The following is a 13,943-nucleotide window of genomic DNA, read 5'->3' as shown; positions in this document are numbered from 1 at the left end:
TCCTGAGCGTCGAACAACCCGGCAATTTTTCTCACCCCTTTTCGACCGTCCCCTAGACGACGACGTGCCCTCCGCGCGCGGCACATGAAAAATATCGGATAATTTTCCGAGTGGGGAAATCTGCTGTCGCGCTGGACTTAATTGTATCATCAGAAACTTCAGGAGGGTCTTAAGTGATGCTTTGTAATTTTTTCACCGCGATTTCCTCTGATATCCATCCCGCCCAAACGGGAGTGGAGGGACGCGATTCTATACAGATTCATTTCGCGACGGATACCCTAATTGCTGCAATATCTTATCTGTAGTCCATCGTCCAGGTTTATCCTATCATCTTTCTCGCCTTATCCAGCGAGTTCAAAGCTCCTGTTTGCGTTTTCCTTTTTGCGTCCCGAAGTATGATCATATCTCTCACCTGTATGTCAAAACGTCTCGGTTACGTGTGCCTCAGCGCTGGATTTTCCATTTATGTTGTATCGTTCACAAAATACTCTCGTCTCATGTCCCGCCTTATCTCTATAATATTCTTCGCAATAATCTTTCTTACCATGGGCCTAATTCTCTTTCTACTCGACACCAAAGTCTCCTCTCCATACCGACACACTTGACATCTAAATTTGAATCATCCTTTGCTTATATTTCGGCTCATTACTATAATTCCCTCCCACCTGATAGTCGAGGTTTAAATTCGTTTCCTGATTTTAAATGTAAAGCTCGGCGATACATATGGTTACATTATGCGTCACAATAACTGTCTAGTTTCTTAATGTTAGTTAGTTTTTAGTCATTTAGTTAGTTATTTAGTTATGGTTAGGCTTCTAACAGTATTGCACCGCAGCCTCGCCATTTACTTCGCTTGTCTTTATGTATTATTTTCTTCTCTGGATGTGTCAAATAATAAAGACGAATAATAATAATAATAATAATCATCTTGGAAGGCGATTGATTCCATAGCGGCCAGCGAGAGCCAAGAATCCAGGATCCGAGACGAGTGAAATTCATGGCGACAGGTTAGGCCGGAGCGGCAGAGGGGCAGCGAAGGAACAAGATATTCCGGAGCGAGGGTGACGATCGCCCTCGCGATACCCGCCGCGGACCACCGGAAGTGAGCAGAGCGGCGTAGGAATGCAAAAGCGAGGTGGCGGCGGTGGAAAAAAGGGAGCATTGGAGACACGGCGCGCGGCAGAGGCAGAGAACAGAGGTCCGACGTCGGCCTGACGGACTCTCTCTCGTTTGTGCAAACAAACCAAAATGGACTGCGAATAAATATGCGTCTACGAGCAAAAGCGAACGCCCGTATGCTTGGTCATGATCCGTCCATGTACGAAGGGGGACCAAGAGGGTGAGAAGAGAGAGAGAGAGAGAGAGAGAGAGAGAGGGGACGAGAGAGACAGTCGCGCAGTGCGAGGGGGCGGAGTACGTCGGGGATTTAGGGACCTTTAATGGAGCTCGTCTGGCCGCGACTACCAGAAAAGGAATTCGCTAGTTTCCATTATTCACCGCCTTCCGTCCTTCCTTTCTATGCGCTAGGCTTCCTCCTTTTTTCCAAAAGACACCCCTACCGACGGGGCACGTTCGAAAGGGCATCGATACTCCCCTGTCCTTCGTCCGTATTGTTCGTTTTTTTTTTTTGGACGGAAACTCGGGTCCGTCGCGATCCATCAACTATTTCTCATTGGAGACCCGAGCTTCGGAATTTATGGGGATCTTTCCGACTCTAAATCCACGGGAATCTTAACCTCGTAGGTGCTACGGTGTCTCCTGTACCCGTTCAGAACAGCAGAAGTAATCGCGCCACTCGAGGCGCTCCAATTTTATGCTCAATCGAGGCAGACTCGATTCCATTATCCTTTCCCTGGGCTGCTTCCCCGATGACAAGCTTCGATAAAGCGCGGGATATTTTGTTTCTTCCCCGAGCCTGTCTAACTTTCGCCATTAGACCTCTCCCCCCGCGCGCCACCCCCGGGCGGGGATCCACCGCCTTGGCCTCTCGGAGGAAAATGAAATAGCGGGATGTATCTGTTTGGCGGGGGCCATAATTTCCCTGTTTCTTGACCCCCGACGTCTACCATCGCCAGGCTGCGTTGCGAGCCTGTAGGCCACCGCCGGTCGTTAATGAAAATCAAACAACGGAAAAATTACATCCACTCGGTGGTAACCGGCGTCCCACTCTTTTCCACCCTTGAGACTTGCGGAGGGCTCGCGGGGGTGGTGGGGAACGCGCGCCAGTTTTGCCTTAGTCAGCTCTTCCTTTTCTCCACTGCATCAGCGGGGCCCCGGCAAGGTTTGTACTCGGGTAATCGCGCTATTCTTTCTTCGTGCCTTTCGCTCCTTCTTCGTCTTCTCGCCATTAATCATCCGCCGTGTCTTGCCCCCCCTTGGGGGGAAAAAATTACGAGGGCTGTGCTGTTTTCGGTGGCTCTCGATTTTACATCGAAGGAACCCGAGTTTGCACGCTCCCTGGAATTTGCAAGATTTCGCTTTTCTTCCGGGGCCATTTCTATCTGTGGTAGGACTGCTAGGTGGAGCTGTTCGAGTACTTGGAAAAAGCGAGCCGGGATATACTCGGTTCGAATAACCGAGCGGCTCGAATGAAGCGAGTAGCTCGAAAAAACCGAGCGGCTTGAAACAATCGGATGGCTCGAACGATCCGAGCAGTTCGAATCTGTTTCGGGGATATTAAAATTTTCGAGCTGCCCCGCGAAAGATGTACATTGTACGTACATTGTATGTACGGATGTGCTCGGATCGTTCGAGCCACTAGATTGTTTCAAGCCGCTCGAAACACTTTCGAACTGCTCGGTTAATTCGAGCCGCTCAGATCGGATCAGAAACCGAGTCTCGGCTCGAATCGAATTTCGAGCTACTCGAATGTTCGAGTACTCGAACAGCTCTATTGCTAGGTAGACTGGCGCCTGTATTCTTACAATTTTGCATACCTCTTCTTGATCTTCAGTAGAAATTTGTCATACCTTCAATTCTTGATCTTCAGTAGAAATCGAGAAGCGGAACATGGTGTGACGATCGTTTAAGGATGAGTGAATCAGGGAAATTGGCGCCGAGGCAGGTGTATCTAGATACCTAAGTAATGAAGTTTCTTTGGCGGAGCAGTTAAGGTTTCTTTGTACCGGAAGCGTTGGTCTAGGCGCATCCTTAGGCGATCGCCAAGTAATCCGACGACGGCGCGGCGAGGTCGTGTTTTACTTTCGTTCCGGTTAATAATTCAGTACCAATTAGTGGCCGGCTGAATTATGAAAGGGCCTTTCTGCGTTCCTCGACTTTCCACCCGCTGGATTCGTTGCTTCCTTGCCAGAGATCGGGGGCAAAAAACAGGGGGATTTGCTTGAAGTTTCGTAACGCGCGCTTAATCTCGCGAGCCTCTGTTTATTCGTCCTTATTAATCCCGGGAGCGAGTCGTTTCCTCGATGCCAGGGCACAATGAACATCTCCATCCAATCTTTCCGTGGAGCCTAAAATGGCCCATGGAACTCGATACACAACCCTGTCCGGCAAAACCACCGGAAAACCCACTTAAATTGCAATTCACATTTAAAAACTGTTATAAAACCTAACATTCTACGATTCAACTTCTCAATTCGACACCCAGGTTCATCCAGAAAGCTCTGCTCTAGGTTACAACCACCCACGAACCAGCGGAATCAATCGAACAGTTTAAACAGTGCCCCGCAGTCGTCGGGGGGAGGTCGAAAATCAGAGGCCAGACAATCGGGGGTTGAAGGAACGGAAAAAATCTTGACGCTTCCTGTATCGCGATGGGAGAGGGCTGCACGTTCGCCGGTGCACACGCTGAAAATCGCTGAACCGGTGGATGTAAGCAAACCCGCAGAATACCGAAATTACTCTCTCCGATGCACCCTCTATTCCAGGGGGTTCCTCTGTTATCCGTTCCCGGTTCTCCCAACCCCCTTCGTCCCCACAGTTTCTCCCCAATTTTCGTTCTGTCTCTTCTTCGCCCCTTTCTGGGCGGCCTTCCCACCCTTCTCGTCGCCTCTCTCTGGACAACCCCGACCTCCCTCCTCCCTGTATCTCGCCTACCCAGCTGCGACACTCCCACCTCTATGCGTTAATTCTTGTACATACAGACAGAGCGGGATACCTACGGGGAAAGGGCCTATACTTCTGGCAACGTTTACCTTCGCGTAATGCCCCGGCGATCTCTGCCTCCACCTTCGTCCTCGCTTTTCCGCGCGCTTATTCTTTCGCGAGCCCGAACCGCCACCGTGGTTTCCGCCTAGCTGGCTCCTTTTGCGGCGGGACAATGGTCCGCAGGACTTTGTCCTGCTGGCCCGCTGCACAGTTTTCCAAACGCAATTAGTGGTGTGAGGTTCATGTACCGCGTGACCAATCGCAGTGCACCGAAACGTGGTTACATTGAAATTCCCCCGCAGAATCGTCGAATGGATCGTAGCGAATTCGACGAAAAAAATAATAGACGCGGTTGTCGGCTCTGTCTATATAATCGAAACGTCGAATCGTCACGCGGCGGATTGAAAAGGACGAGAACCGGGAGCTGAGATCGTGCGGGCATCGGCAACGAGAGCCCTGCTAATTGATACCCATGAAAGGCCCGCCTCTGTACATTGTCAATTGGCAAAGAGAGAGGGAGAAAGGTAGCCCAGGGTGAAAGGTAGCCGGAGAGGAGGCCGATCGGAGCGAGCTGAAACGAAGCTGCGAGAACGGGAGCAAATGGGACGGCAGGTAACAACACACCGGACGAAAAGAGAGGAGCAGCGGAGCCGGAGTTTTTGAGAGGCTGACGAACCAATCACGGGACCATCTATAATGTACACAGCCCGTTAACGATGGAGCCCAGAGACATTCCGTCCGCTTGGTTCTAGCCATTTTCCAAATATCCACAGCTGGCTAGCGAGTCGTCCCAGGAAACCTAACTCTCTCCCTCTCTCTCCCCCTGGCCAGCCTGCGCACTCTCCCGTCCCTTTTCTCTTTTCCATGGTCTTCTTCCTAGCCGGTGGACCGGTTCGTCCAGTGCAGACGTTTCCAGAATCGTTAATTCCTCTCAATATTGCAGGATCCTTTTCGAACGCGACGTCAAGTCGCTGAACGTTTTTGAACGTCCTCTCCGCTCGGTATCTATTGTCCCGTTGCTCGTTCGCTGGAATTCCCCTGCTGTTTCATCCCCTTAGATCTGCTTAATCGATCATGGAGGGCAAAGCTCGCGAGGAGGAGCATTTAGATTCCTCACAGACGCTCAAATTTCCGAACGTGCGCCAGTGAAATATTGACTGGTGGAGTCCCCGTTCCACGTCTCCGCGTGCCGTCAACCCTTCCCCGGTGTCTTCGCCGAACGTGGTCGTCAAAGACGGCAGTTTCGGGAAGCGAAATTTTCCAACCCGCTCCAAGTTCAGAGCAGCGTAACGACGCCGAGCGATGAGCGACAGTGGACGAAGTCGACGCGTCTTTCAGGTCGCTCATCAGGGTCCAAAGTGGCGCGCGGCTTCCCTAATTCCGAATCATCCCCCGAATTCATAGCGACCGCGTGTCGACGAGTGTCGCGAAGGTTCGGGAGGCGCTGTGGGCGGGCCAGGGGACTTTTCGGGAGTAATTTGTATTCCACATTTCACGTGGAACGACGAAGGGTGACGAGTGCTCCTTCTCCGTGTCGCATCCTTCGTTTCCCTCTCGCCCCCGTTTCTGTGCCGGCGCGTCGGTTGCTCCCTCGCGAGGCAGGGCGAGAGGAACTTACAGCCGCATGTATAAACGGCGACCAGGGAGAGTAACGTCTGATTATGCGAACGCATGGCTGCCCGTAACGCGATTTAATATTAAAATATTATGACAAACGTCAACAGGAGGCGGGTGTAAAGAGACGCGCCTCTGATTGGCCCTCGAGGTGAATACGAAACGAGAGACGGCGGGGAAGCATCGCAAACGAAACCACCCTTGTTTTCTGCCCCCTCCTTTAACATTTTCTCACTGTTTACCGGAAGATACTCTCAATTTTTCCTCCGCGATTCTTCGTGGTTTATACCGACGCGAAGACTTCTGGATATTATTCGGTGCAGGGTGACGCGCGCCGATCGAGCAAGCTCGGTTTCTTTCAGTACTCGAATCCGATCACTCTTTCCCTACACCTATCGAATATTTAACTCGCAGCAGGGAAATAAGGGGAAAATAGTGACCGCTCCACCGTTTTTTTCCTTCTCGTTTGATCGATTAAAGCGTCGCGGTAGCGGCGGGTGGAATTCGGGCCCGTTTGCCATCAGGTATTACGATGTTAAAAATCAATCGGACATGGAGGCACCGTGCTCTCAGGCGCGCACAGAGACGATCCGCGGTACGGGAATTTTAATCAATACATGCATAATAGAATATTTCTGGTATCGAGGGGGAGGGGGGGGGAGGTATCGCGCTGCTATGAAAATATCACGGCTAACAGATCCGAAAAGGGGATGTTTGATATGGAATGCGAGGAAAAGCTAGAAGGTAAATCCGATTCGGATTTGCGGAATAAACGGATCGACAGCGGGAGATCGCCGAATTTTTTTCCCCGCCCGCTCTGTGGCGAATTTTTTTCCCCGCCCCCTCTGTGGCGAATTTTTTTCCCGCTTTTTTTTTCCACGTCCGCCCGCGTCAAGTGTCCGTTGACGCGTCGAGAGGCTCTGTTGCATCGTCGGCGTGTATGAAACGGCGCTAAATAAACATTCGAGACACCGAGCGCGTAACGAGTTTAAAATTTAACCAATATACACGGTCCGGTCTCGGTCGAGCCGTCGCCAATCGGATTCTGCTATCCCGAGCGAGGAACGGTTGGTCATTCACTTTCGCCCGGCGGTCCCCGTTCATCGATGAATTATTTCCCGAGGATCCCCGAAGGCTATTCTCGCCGCGGCACTTTCGATCAGCTCGAATAAAAAAGACAACGATGCTGCTCCTCGCCATTTAAATAACATCACGCGTGCTCTTTCCAGCAGAGGGTTGATAACCCCGAGAGACCAGAGGAGTCGGGTCTCGTCATTGATATTACTACTGGGACGTTCCGTGCGAACTCGGACAGATCTCGGAGTAAGTTCTCGTAGATCGCTGAAATTTGAATATGTTGTAGTCTTTAGTGATGTTTCAACGTACCTCGAAGGATTTTTCGAAATTTTGAAAAATGTCGATTTTACAGCTGTTTGAAGTCAAGTGCTAACTTTTTTTCAATACATTATAGCTACGGAAGTAGTAAACGGATGGGGGTGAGCTTTACGGTGCTTATAGAGAAGACATTGAAGTTTTAAGAAAAAATTATTTCAGTTAAAAAAAAAAATTTGAACCATTTTTATGCAATTATTGAGAAAATAGTTCTATTCTTCCCCTTGATTTTTGCAGAAAAATGGTTCAATTTTTTTTTTTTAAACTGAAATAATTTTTTCTTAAAACTTCAATGTCTTCTCTATAAGCACCGTAAAGCTCATCTCCATGCGTTTACTACTTCCAAAGCTATAAGGTATTGAACAAAAATTATCGCTTAACTTCAACCATCTATAAAATCGACATTTTTCAAAATTTCGAAAAATCCTTTGAGGAACGTTGAAATATCACTAAAGACTACATGTTCAAATTTCAGCAATCTACGGGAACTTACTCCGAAATCTGTCCGAGTTCGCATGGAATGTCCCTACTGTCATTCACTGTCTACTTACTCCGCATTTACATTCGAGGGTATCCTCGGTGACTCACGATCACGGTAGCTGCGTCCAAGAATGGTCCCAGCCTGGGACTCTCGATGAAACGGAAGACGGAGCGAGAGAGGGAGCAGGGAAGCCCCCTCGAGCCGGGAAATCGAAAGTATAAAGACGAAAAGCGAGGAGAGTAGCTCATATACAGCCCGGGCACAGTAGTTTCGGTTGAGGAGGTGCAGGCTTGACGAGGCGGGGATGCTTGGAATAAATCCAAACAGTAAACAGAGAGAGGGCGGCGGGCTCGCCGGGGGGTGGCTGGTTGGCGAAAATTCTAATATATAAAAGATATGAAGGTCTGGTGCGACGAGCGACCACGTCGACGACGTAGACGGGGCTGAACTCGAAGGAAGCCTTCGGGATTCAAATAAGTGGCGTTACCTAGGGTAGGGGGCGGCGGGGGAGGAAAGGGGTCGAAGGAATCTGAACAGCCAACAACAAGCGCGGCTCCCCGACCTTTATTTAACCTTTTCTTAAAAGAGTCTTAGGAGCCCCTCTTATCTGTAGTCGATGGCCCTTCACCGTCGGCTCTTATACTTTCATTCTTCCGTACCCCTTATATTTTTTCCTTTGGCCCCGGTCGTGTACACACGTCGAGCTTCATCCTCGGTTACCCTCCCCCGTCCGCCGGAACAGAACCACCCTCTACTCGGTGCCGCGATTTTCCACCCCTTTCGGGTGACACGGCGGCTTTGGACGTTCAAGATTCTTCGTTTCTTCATTAGAACCGAAGGAACGAGGGAGACAGTCTGCCGCGGCGGACTCGGTATTAATTAGCGAATTAAAGGATCGCGATCTGGCCAGGGACCTGCCACCGCACGTCAGGCTAAAGTGGATTAAAACCTTCCACCGATCGTTGCTTTCCATTAATTTCGCTGAGTAAACGTCCCTATCGCCGGCTCGCGTTCGCGTTCCTTCGCGAACGTTTCTTAATGTCTCCTTTCCACCTCCGGGCCCATCGAGCCTTCATTTCCCTTTAATCCTTTCGCTGCAGTGCGCCCCGAATGAAAAGTGACCATTGTCTGTGTCCTCGTAGCCTCGCGTTGACCCCTGATACACAGCAAAAAGAGACTGGCAGGCGCAGAGTTCCTCTTCTTCGTTGGCGAACTGCTCGAAGGCTACCTCTATGCACAAATCCGAAGGGAGAACGAGCTTCCTCGCTGTAAAATGAAGCACCGGCGGTGGATTTTTTTTGCGGGAAGGACAGTGGACTCGAAAACACTGGCATCGCTTTTCTCTGTTTTCCTAAGAGCAGTTTTTTCCCATTCGCCTCGAAGTTCGGAGACGAAACGGCGAGCTCCTCCTGACTAAACACTGATAACGCCCGCCTCGCCCAGGGGGACTTTCTTTGCATGTTATAAACATACGTAATCGTACACAAATAAGATTAGCATAAGGTTCAGCTCGCGGATTCGCGAGCGCGCAGAGATAGAGCCGCATGCTTTTCCACGGCCGAGGAACAATCGCGGGCTCCGCGCCGAGTTTCCACGAGGACGGCGGAGGAGAAAGAGGCGGCGGCGGCGGCGGCCGTTTTAAATTTATCTCTGACGGAGGCCCTCGCGGTTCGGCGAAAACGCGCGCGCGTGTGGTCCAGGACACGGGCGACCTTCGATCGCGGCGACGCGGTTTTTGAAGATTCATCGCGCGTCCCCGCGTTCCTTTCGTCGGGATTGTCCGCCTGTCGCCGCGGAAACGCCGTTTCGAAACGGGCATTCTAAGCAGCCTCGGCGACGGCCGTAGAGTAGCCGTTTCGAGGAATCGAGAACGGGTCCCCGATTTACAAACAAGTCGAGAAGTGTCCATGTGTCCACGCGACGGCGTTTCTGCAAACACGGCTCGGCGTATGGAGGCAGAGTCTGGCTCTGGTGGGCGTTCGCGAGACGACGCTGAAACCTTCGCGGAGCTGGAGGATTATGCGTTTGTAATGTATTACATGATCGTCTTCTCCGTTCTGAATATATTGGCGGAGGCGAGGAGGAAGTTGCCTTTTAGTATGCGCGCGATTATATTCCAAAGATTGCTTTATGGAGAGGCAGCTAATTATTTTCATGGAGGGGAGCGTTGCGCGTCTACCTTCGGGGGAGGGTCTTTTCTACTTTATAGTACTTGGAGATCGATACGAAAATGTTGAAAGAAGAAAATACAGAACAGTTTGAGTAGTTTCCACCGGGAAAGTTCTCCCATCTCTGGGATATCGGGGAGACGCTGGATGAGAGGGCGGAAGAGACGGTTACCCGGTGTTCCGCCTTTACACTCCGCAATCTACTTGATGATAGAACTTAATAAAACAAATCCCGTTGCGTAAACAACGTGGGAGGAGACTCGTAGTCTACGTCATTCAGACAACAGCCAGCTTTCCTCGGTCCTTGAGAGTGGCGAGGCAAAGCCAGCCAATGATGACGAAGAATACCGAGTCGTCTCGGGCTCGAATACCATTAGATAAGATCAATATTGCTCAAAATACGCTGGAAGTTTAACGCGCGCACATTACACGGCATTTATATCATGAATATTCCGCCCCAGGCTTCTTCTTCCCTCTTTTCGGTCCCGGGCAGCTTCTTCCCTTGGAACCGGCGGGGTTTCCGTCTCCCGGCGCCCCTTGTTATCTCGCGTTTCGACTTTGTACAAGCACTCGGTGTCGCCAAAACAGAAACTCCTTTATCTCTCTCGCTAAGTGGAGGCGGGGTCTTAGTTTGTAATCGATTTTGCCGCGCGCCGTCCCGCACACCCTCCGCGATCCAATGAATTCTTTTAATGTGCACGACCCGAGGCAGCTGTAGGCATATTCTACCACCCCCACGATCTTGAGAACAGCTTGCTCGGCTCAGTAGTTAACGAATCCAGACCCGACTAGCCCTGTTAGACGCTAGTCAGGTTCGATCCTCTAGCCACACAAAACAAGAGACAGCTCGCAACCGACTTTGATCGAGCTCTCGATCCCCATTTTCGTATTGCAGGCTACTTCGCTGTTTGCAGCCCTGAAGCAGCAGCAACAGCAACCCCGGGACAGTGTTCCCTCGTCGAGGGAGCGCGAGAATCGAGAGAGAGACCGACTGTCGGTCCGTAGCCGCGAGAACAGCAGGGGCAACGAGCTAGGTGGCGGCGTGACGGAACAGCAACAACAGCAGCAGCAACAGGACCTGACGATCCAGTACCAGAGCAATGGGAAGCTCAGTCCCGCTGGGCACGCAGTGACAGCAGCACCCATGACCCAGCAAAAGCAGCCTATCATCACGCAGCAATCGCAACAGCCGAGCTCGGGGGCGCCTGGTCCCCAACCGAGTCCTCATCAGAGCCCACAGGCCCCTCAGAGGGGTTCACCGCCGAATCCTTCGCAGGGTCCCCCTCCTGGAGGGCCGCCAGGGGCACCACCCTCTCAGAATCCCTCTCAGATGATGCTCAGCCCGGCGAGCGGCATCCATCAGATGCAACAGCTGCTCCAGCAACACATACTCAGCCCCACGCAACTGCAGTCATTCATGCAGCAGCACACGCTCTACTTGCAGCAACAACAGCAGCAACATCATCAGGTACTTTCGCCATGCAACAGTTACCGTGCTATTTTCTGTCGATTAGGACCTTACCCTTTCTGTACTTATCTTAACTTGCCCACTAGTGCACGTTTTGTTGCGATAGAATGTTCGGGGGAAGGAAGATTGCAAATAACTTAGACGGATTGATCAGTGTAGCAAAGAGCTTGATTTTTGTACGATTCGAAGCAGATGTGCAAAGCGAATAATAGAACTGGATAAGTAACTTTGAATCGTTCTTATTCTTTCAGGACTCCTCCTCGGAGCATGCGTCGAACCAGGAGCGATTCGGCTACTTTTCGTCTCTGAAGGATGTGAGTATTCCCGTTTCTTTCGTATCTCATTGTGAAGGTTAGAGCAGCGGAGTCTCGAGTTTCGTTGCTCGTTCCTGCGAGCTTATTGTGCCCGCTCCTTCAAAGTACATTAGCGAAGTTTGTCCTTTTTATCGAGCAAGCATTGCATCCTGGCATAGTTAAACATCTTTCAGGATACTTTGCCAGGCAAACAGACCGCCTTTTATCACCCTCCGTTGACCATTGATAATTTTAATTATAAAAAGCGTCCGTTTGATGGGAGTACAGTCTTCGCCCTCCGCCCCATCTCATCTTTTGGCGAAGTTGCGCAAACATTCGAGCATCTCTCCTACGATAACAGGAACCGAAAGATACTTTGAGTGGCTGCCTACTGTAACATCCTTCGTTCCCTTTAAAAATTCAAATATTTTGCAACTTCCACGTCGCGCTAGTAGCGGGGCTGTGGAATTGTTTGTTCCCCCCGTTGTTCTCCCGTTGAAACGTTGCCGCGGAACAATGGTAACCTTAGGAATCCCTAAGAATTCAATTCGATAAAGAAACAAACAATTTCAGTGTCGCGCAGACACTTTGCAATACTCCTCTCTGGAAATTTCAAGTCTTCCTCGTCGGAATGTTCCTTCAGCGTCTCGTATATTTCCCATAAACGTCACAAAAGACATTTTAACGCAAACGGGTATGTCGACCTCGCGCACGGGCCCGATAGCTTCGATGGAGGCGTCAAATATTTATTTAGCGGCATGGCCTGACCGGATCTCCTTTGCTCTGCAAATTTGAACAGTCCACTTGAGATTATCGTGGACTCGTGCGAGAGACTATCTCAATTACCGAAGAATCTATCGTTCTTCTATCGACGTATTGCCATCTTAAACTTGCGCTAGCACAGTAGACAGACTCGCGACAGTTTCTTCATTATTAACATGGTGTTCTGGCTCGTTAATCCCGCGGCTGCTGTTTATAGTACAATATGATAAAGGGTGTCTGTCTTGGAGTTTGTTTTAAAATATCCTCGAGGCTTAGATGAGACAGGGACGGCGGAGGAAGGGTGGCAGGGGATGAGGTAAGCAATTAAGCATCGCCATCAGCCCGTTGTGTCTCGGTGTTTGTCTTCGTGGTACCCATCAACTGCCCTCTGTCTTCTTCCAGCCTCCCCCGCGAATTATCTGTGCCCGTGATTTATTCACCAGCGTCAAGATGCAACTCTCCCCTCGTTCATTCTTCTTTCTTCTCCGCAGCGTTCTAATTTGCTCGACGGAGAGGTGTTTGCCTTCTGGACGAACGACTGTTTGCCTCGCTTTCTTCGATCGTTCCGGGATTCCGCTGACTCGATTCGTTGGGACTTGATGTTACAGCACCAGCACCAGTTCGCCGAGCTGGGCAGGAAGAAGCTGGAGCAGGCGATACAGCAACTGCAGGAACAGTTGCAGCTGAACGTTATCCAGCAGACCCATCTGCTGCAAACGGCTGACAAGAAGAAGGCGTCCGCGCCGCTTCAGCAACTGGCGCTGCAACAGCAACGCCTCGTCCAGCAGTTGCAGATCACGCAGAGCCAGTATCTCCTGCAGCAAGGCCTGGGTCTTCAAGGACACAATTCCTCTTCAGGTATATTACCTTTATAAACCGATGCACAGTGCGGCGCGTGTATGGGCGTTCGGGACGAAACTCGTAACTTCTGAAGTAAACTGTTTTCGACCTAAATACCCTAATAATTTTTTAACGAAAATATCGAGATGCAGCGATTAGTGCATACACAAATATACAGTTTCATTTAAAACAATGAGGTGATCTTGATTTTTTATTGAATAGAAAGTTTTTTATCTATATCTACTTTTGCAATTTGTTACCAACTGAATATTGACTAACGTTTGTTCGAAACATTTTTTTGTCAAATTATTGTTATCACGTATGATTGCTATTTTAAAGCTGAAAACAGCATCCAGCATGGAAACGTCATGATAGATATCGTATAACTAATTGTAAAAGGCAGATCGGATGCTTTGAACTTCCATTTTTTTGTCTCTTGATGCAGAACGAAACCACTTTTCAAGAATTTAGTAGTGTTCTTTCTGAAACTCTTTTAAAAAAAAAATTAATTGGAAATCAAAATTACACATGCCTCTATTCAAATTATTCATATTTAAGGTATAACAAACACTGTTTTAAAAAAGATCACAAACAAGAACGAATAATGCACGAGGGCTAATTTTGTAGTTTTTTGGTTATAAGAAACATGCTAATTATTGATACTCTACTGGTTTCTTGGGATATTATATTTTACATTCATATTCCTTATTTACGGACTAATGGTTATATAGGATAACTAGATCAAGATCGAACATTTATTATTCCGATTTTTGTCCATTACGTGCCGCACTGTGCGATGCCTCTAATTCCACATTTTCATT

The 13,943-nt window shown here is 49.6% G+C and overlaps 1 protein-coding gene across 34 annotated transcripts in view; it reads left to right on the top strand.

Moving 5' to 3' along the window:
- Positions 1 to 13,943, top strand: part of Foxp (forkhead box transcription factor P) — a 237,005-nt gene that overhangs the window by 201,625 nt on the left and 21,437 nt on the right. For 26 of the 34 annotated variants that reach the window (XR_013086754.1, XR_013086757.1, XR_013086756.1 and 23 more), the window contains 3 exons: positions 10,655 to 11,227; positions 11,479 to 11,541; positions 12,774 to 13,140. Coding sequence is in view for 31 of the 34 variants with exons in the window: in XM_076823293.1 (XP_076679408.1) it covers positions 10,655 to 11,227; positions 11,479 to 11,541; positions 12,774 to 13,140 (1,003 nt within the window). In the remaining 3 variants the exon portion in view is untranslated. The remainder of the gene's footprint in view (positions 1 to 10,654; positions 11,228 to 11,478; positions 11,542 to 12,773; positions 13,141 to 13,943) is intronic. The other 8 variants (XM_076823309.1, XM_076823316.1, XM_076823311.1 and 5 more) reach the window with 3 other exon arrangements.

The sequence above is a fragment of the Andrena cerasifolii genome, chromosome 11, assembly GCF_050908995.1.
Source record: "Andrena cerasifolii isolate SP2316 chromosome 11, iyAndCera1_principal, whole genome shotgun sequence".
In the NCBI taxonomy this organism is placed as follows: domain Eukaryota; kingdom Metazoa; phylum Arthropoda; class Insecta; order Hymenoptera; family Andrenidae; genus Andrena; species Andrena cerasifolii.
Note: the sequence above shows the minus strand (reverse complement) of the source record. Positions and strands in the feature narration are given on the sequence as shown.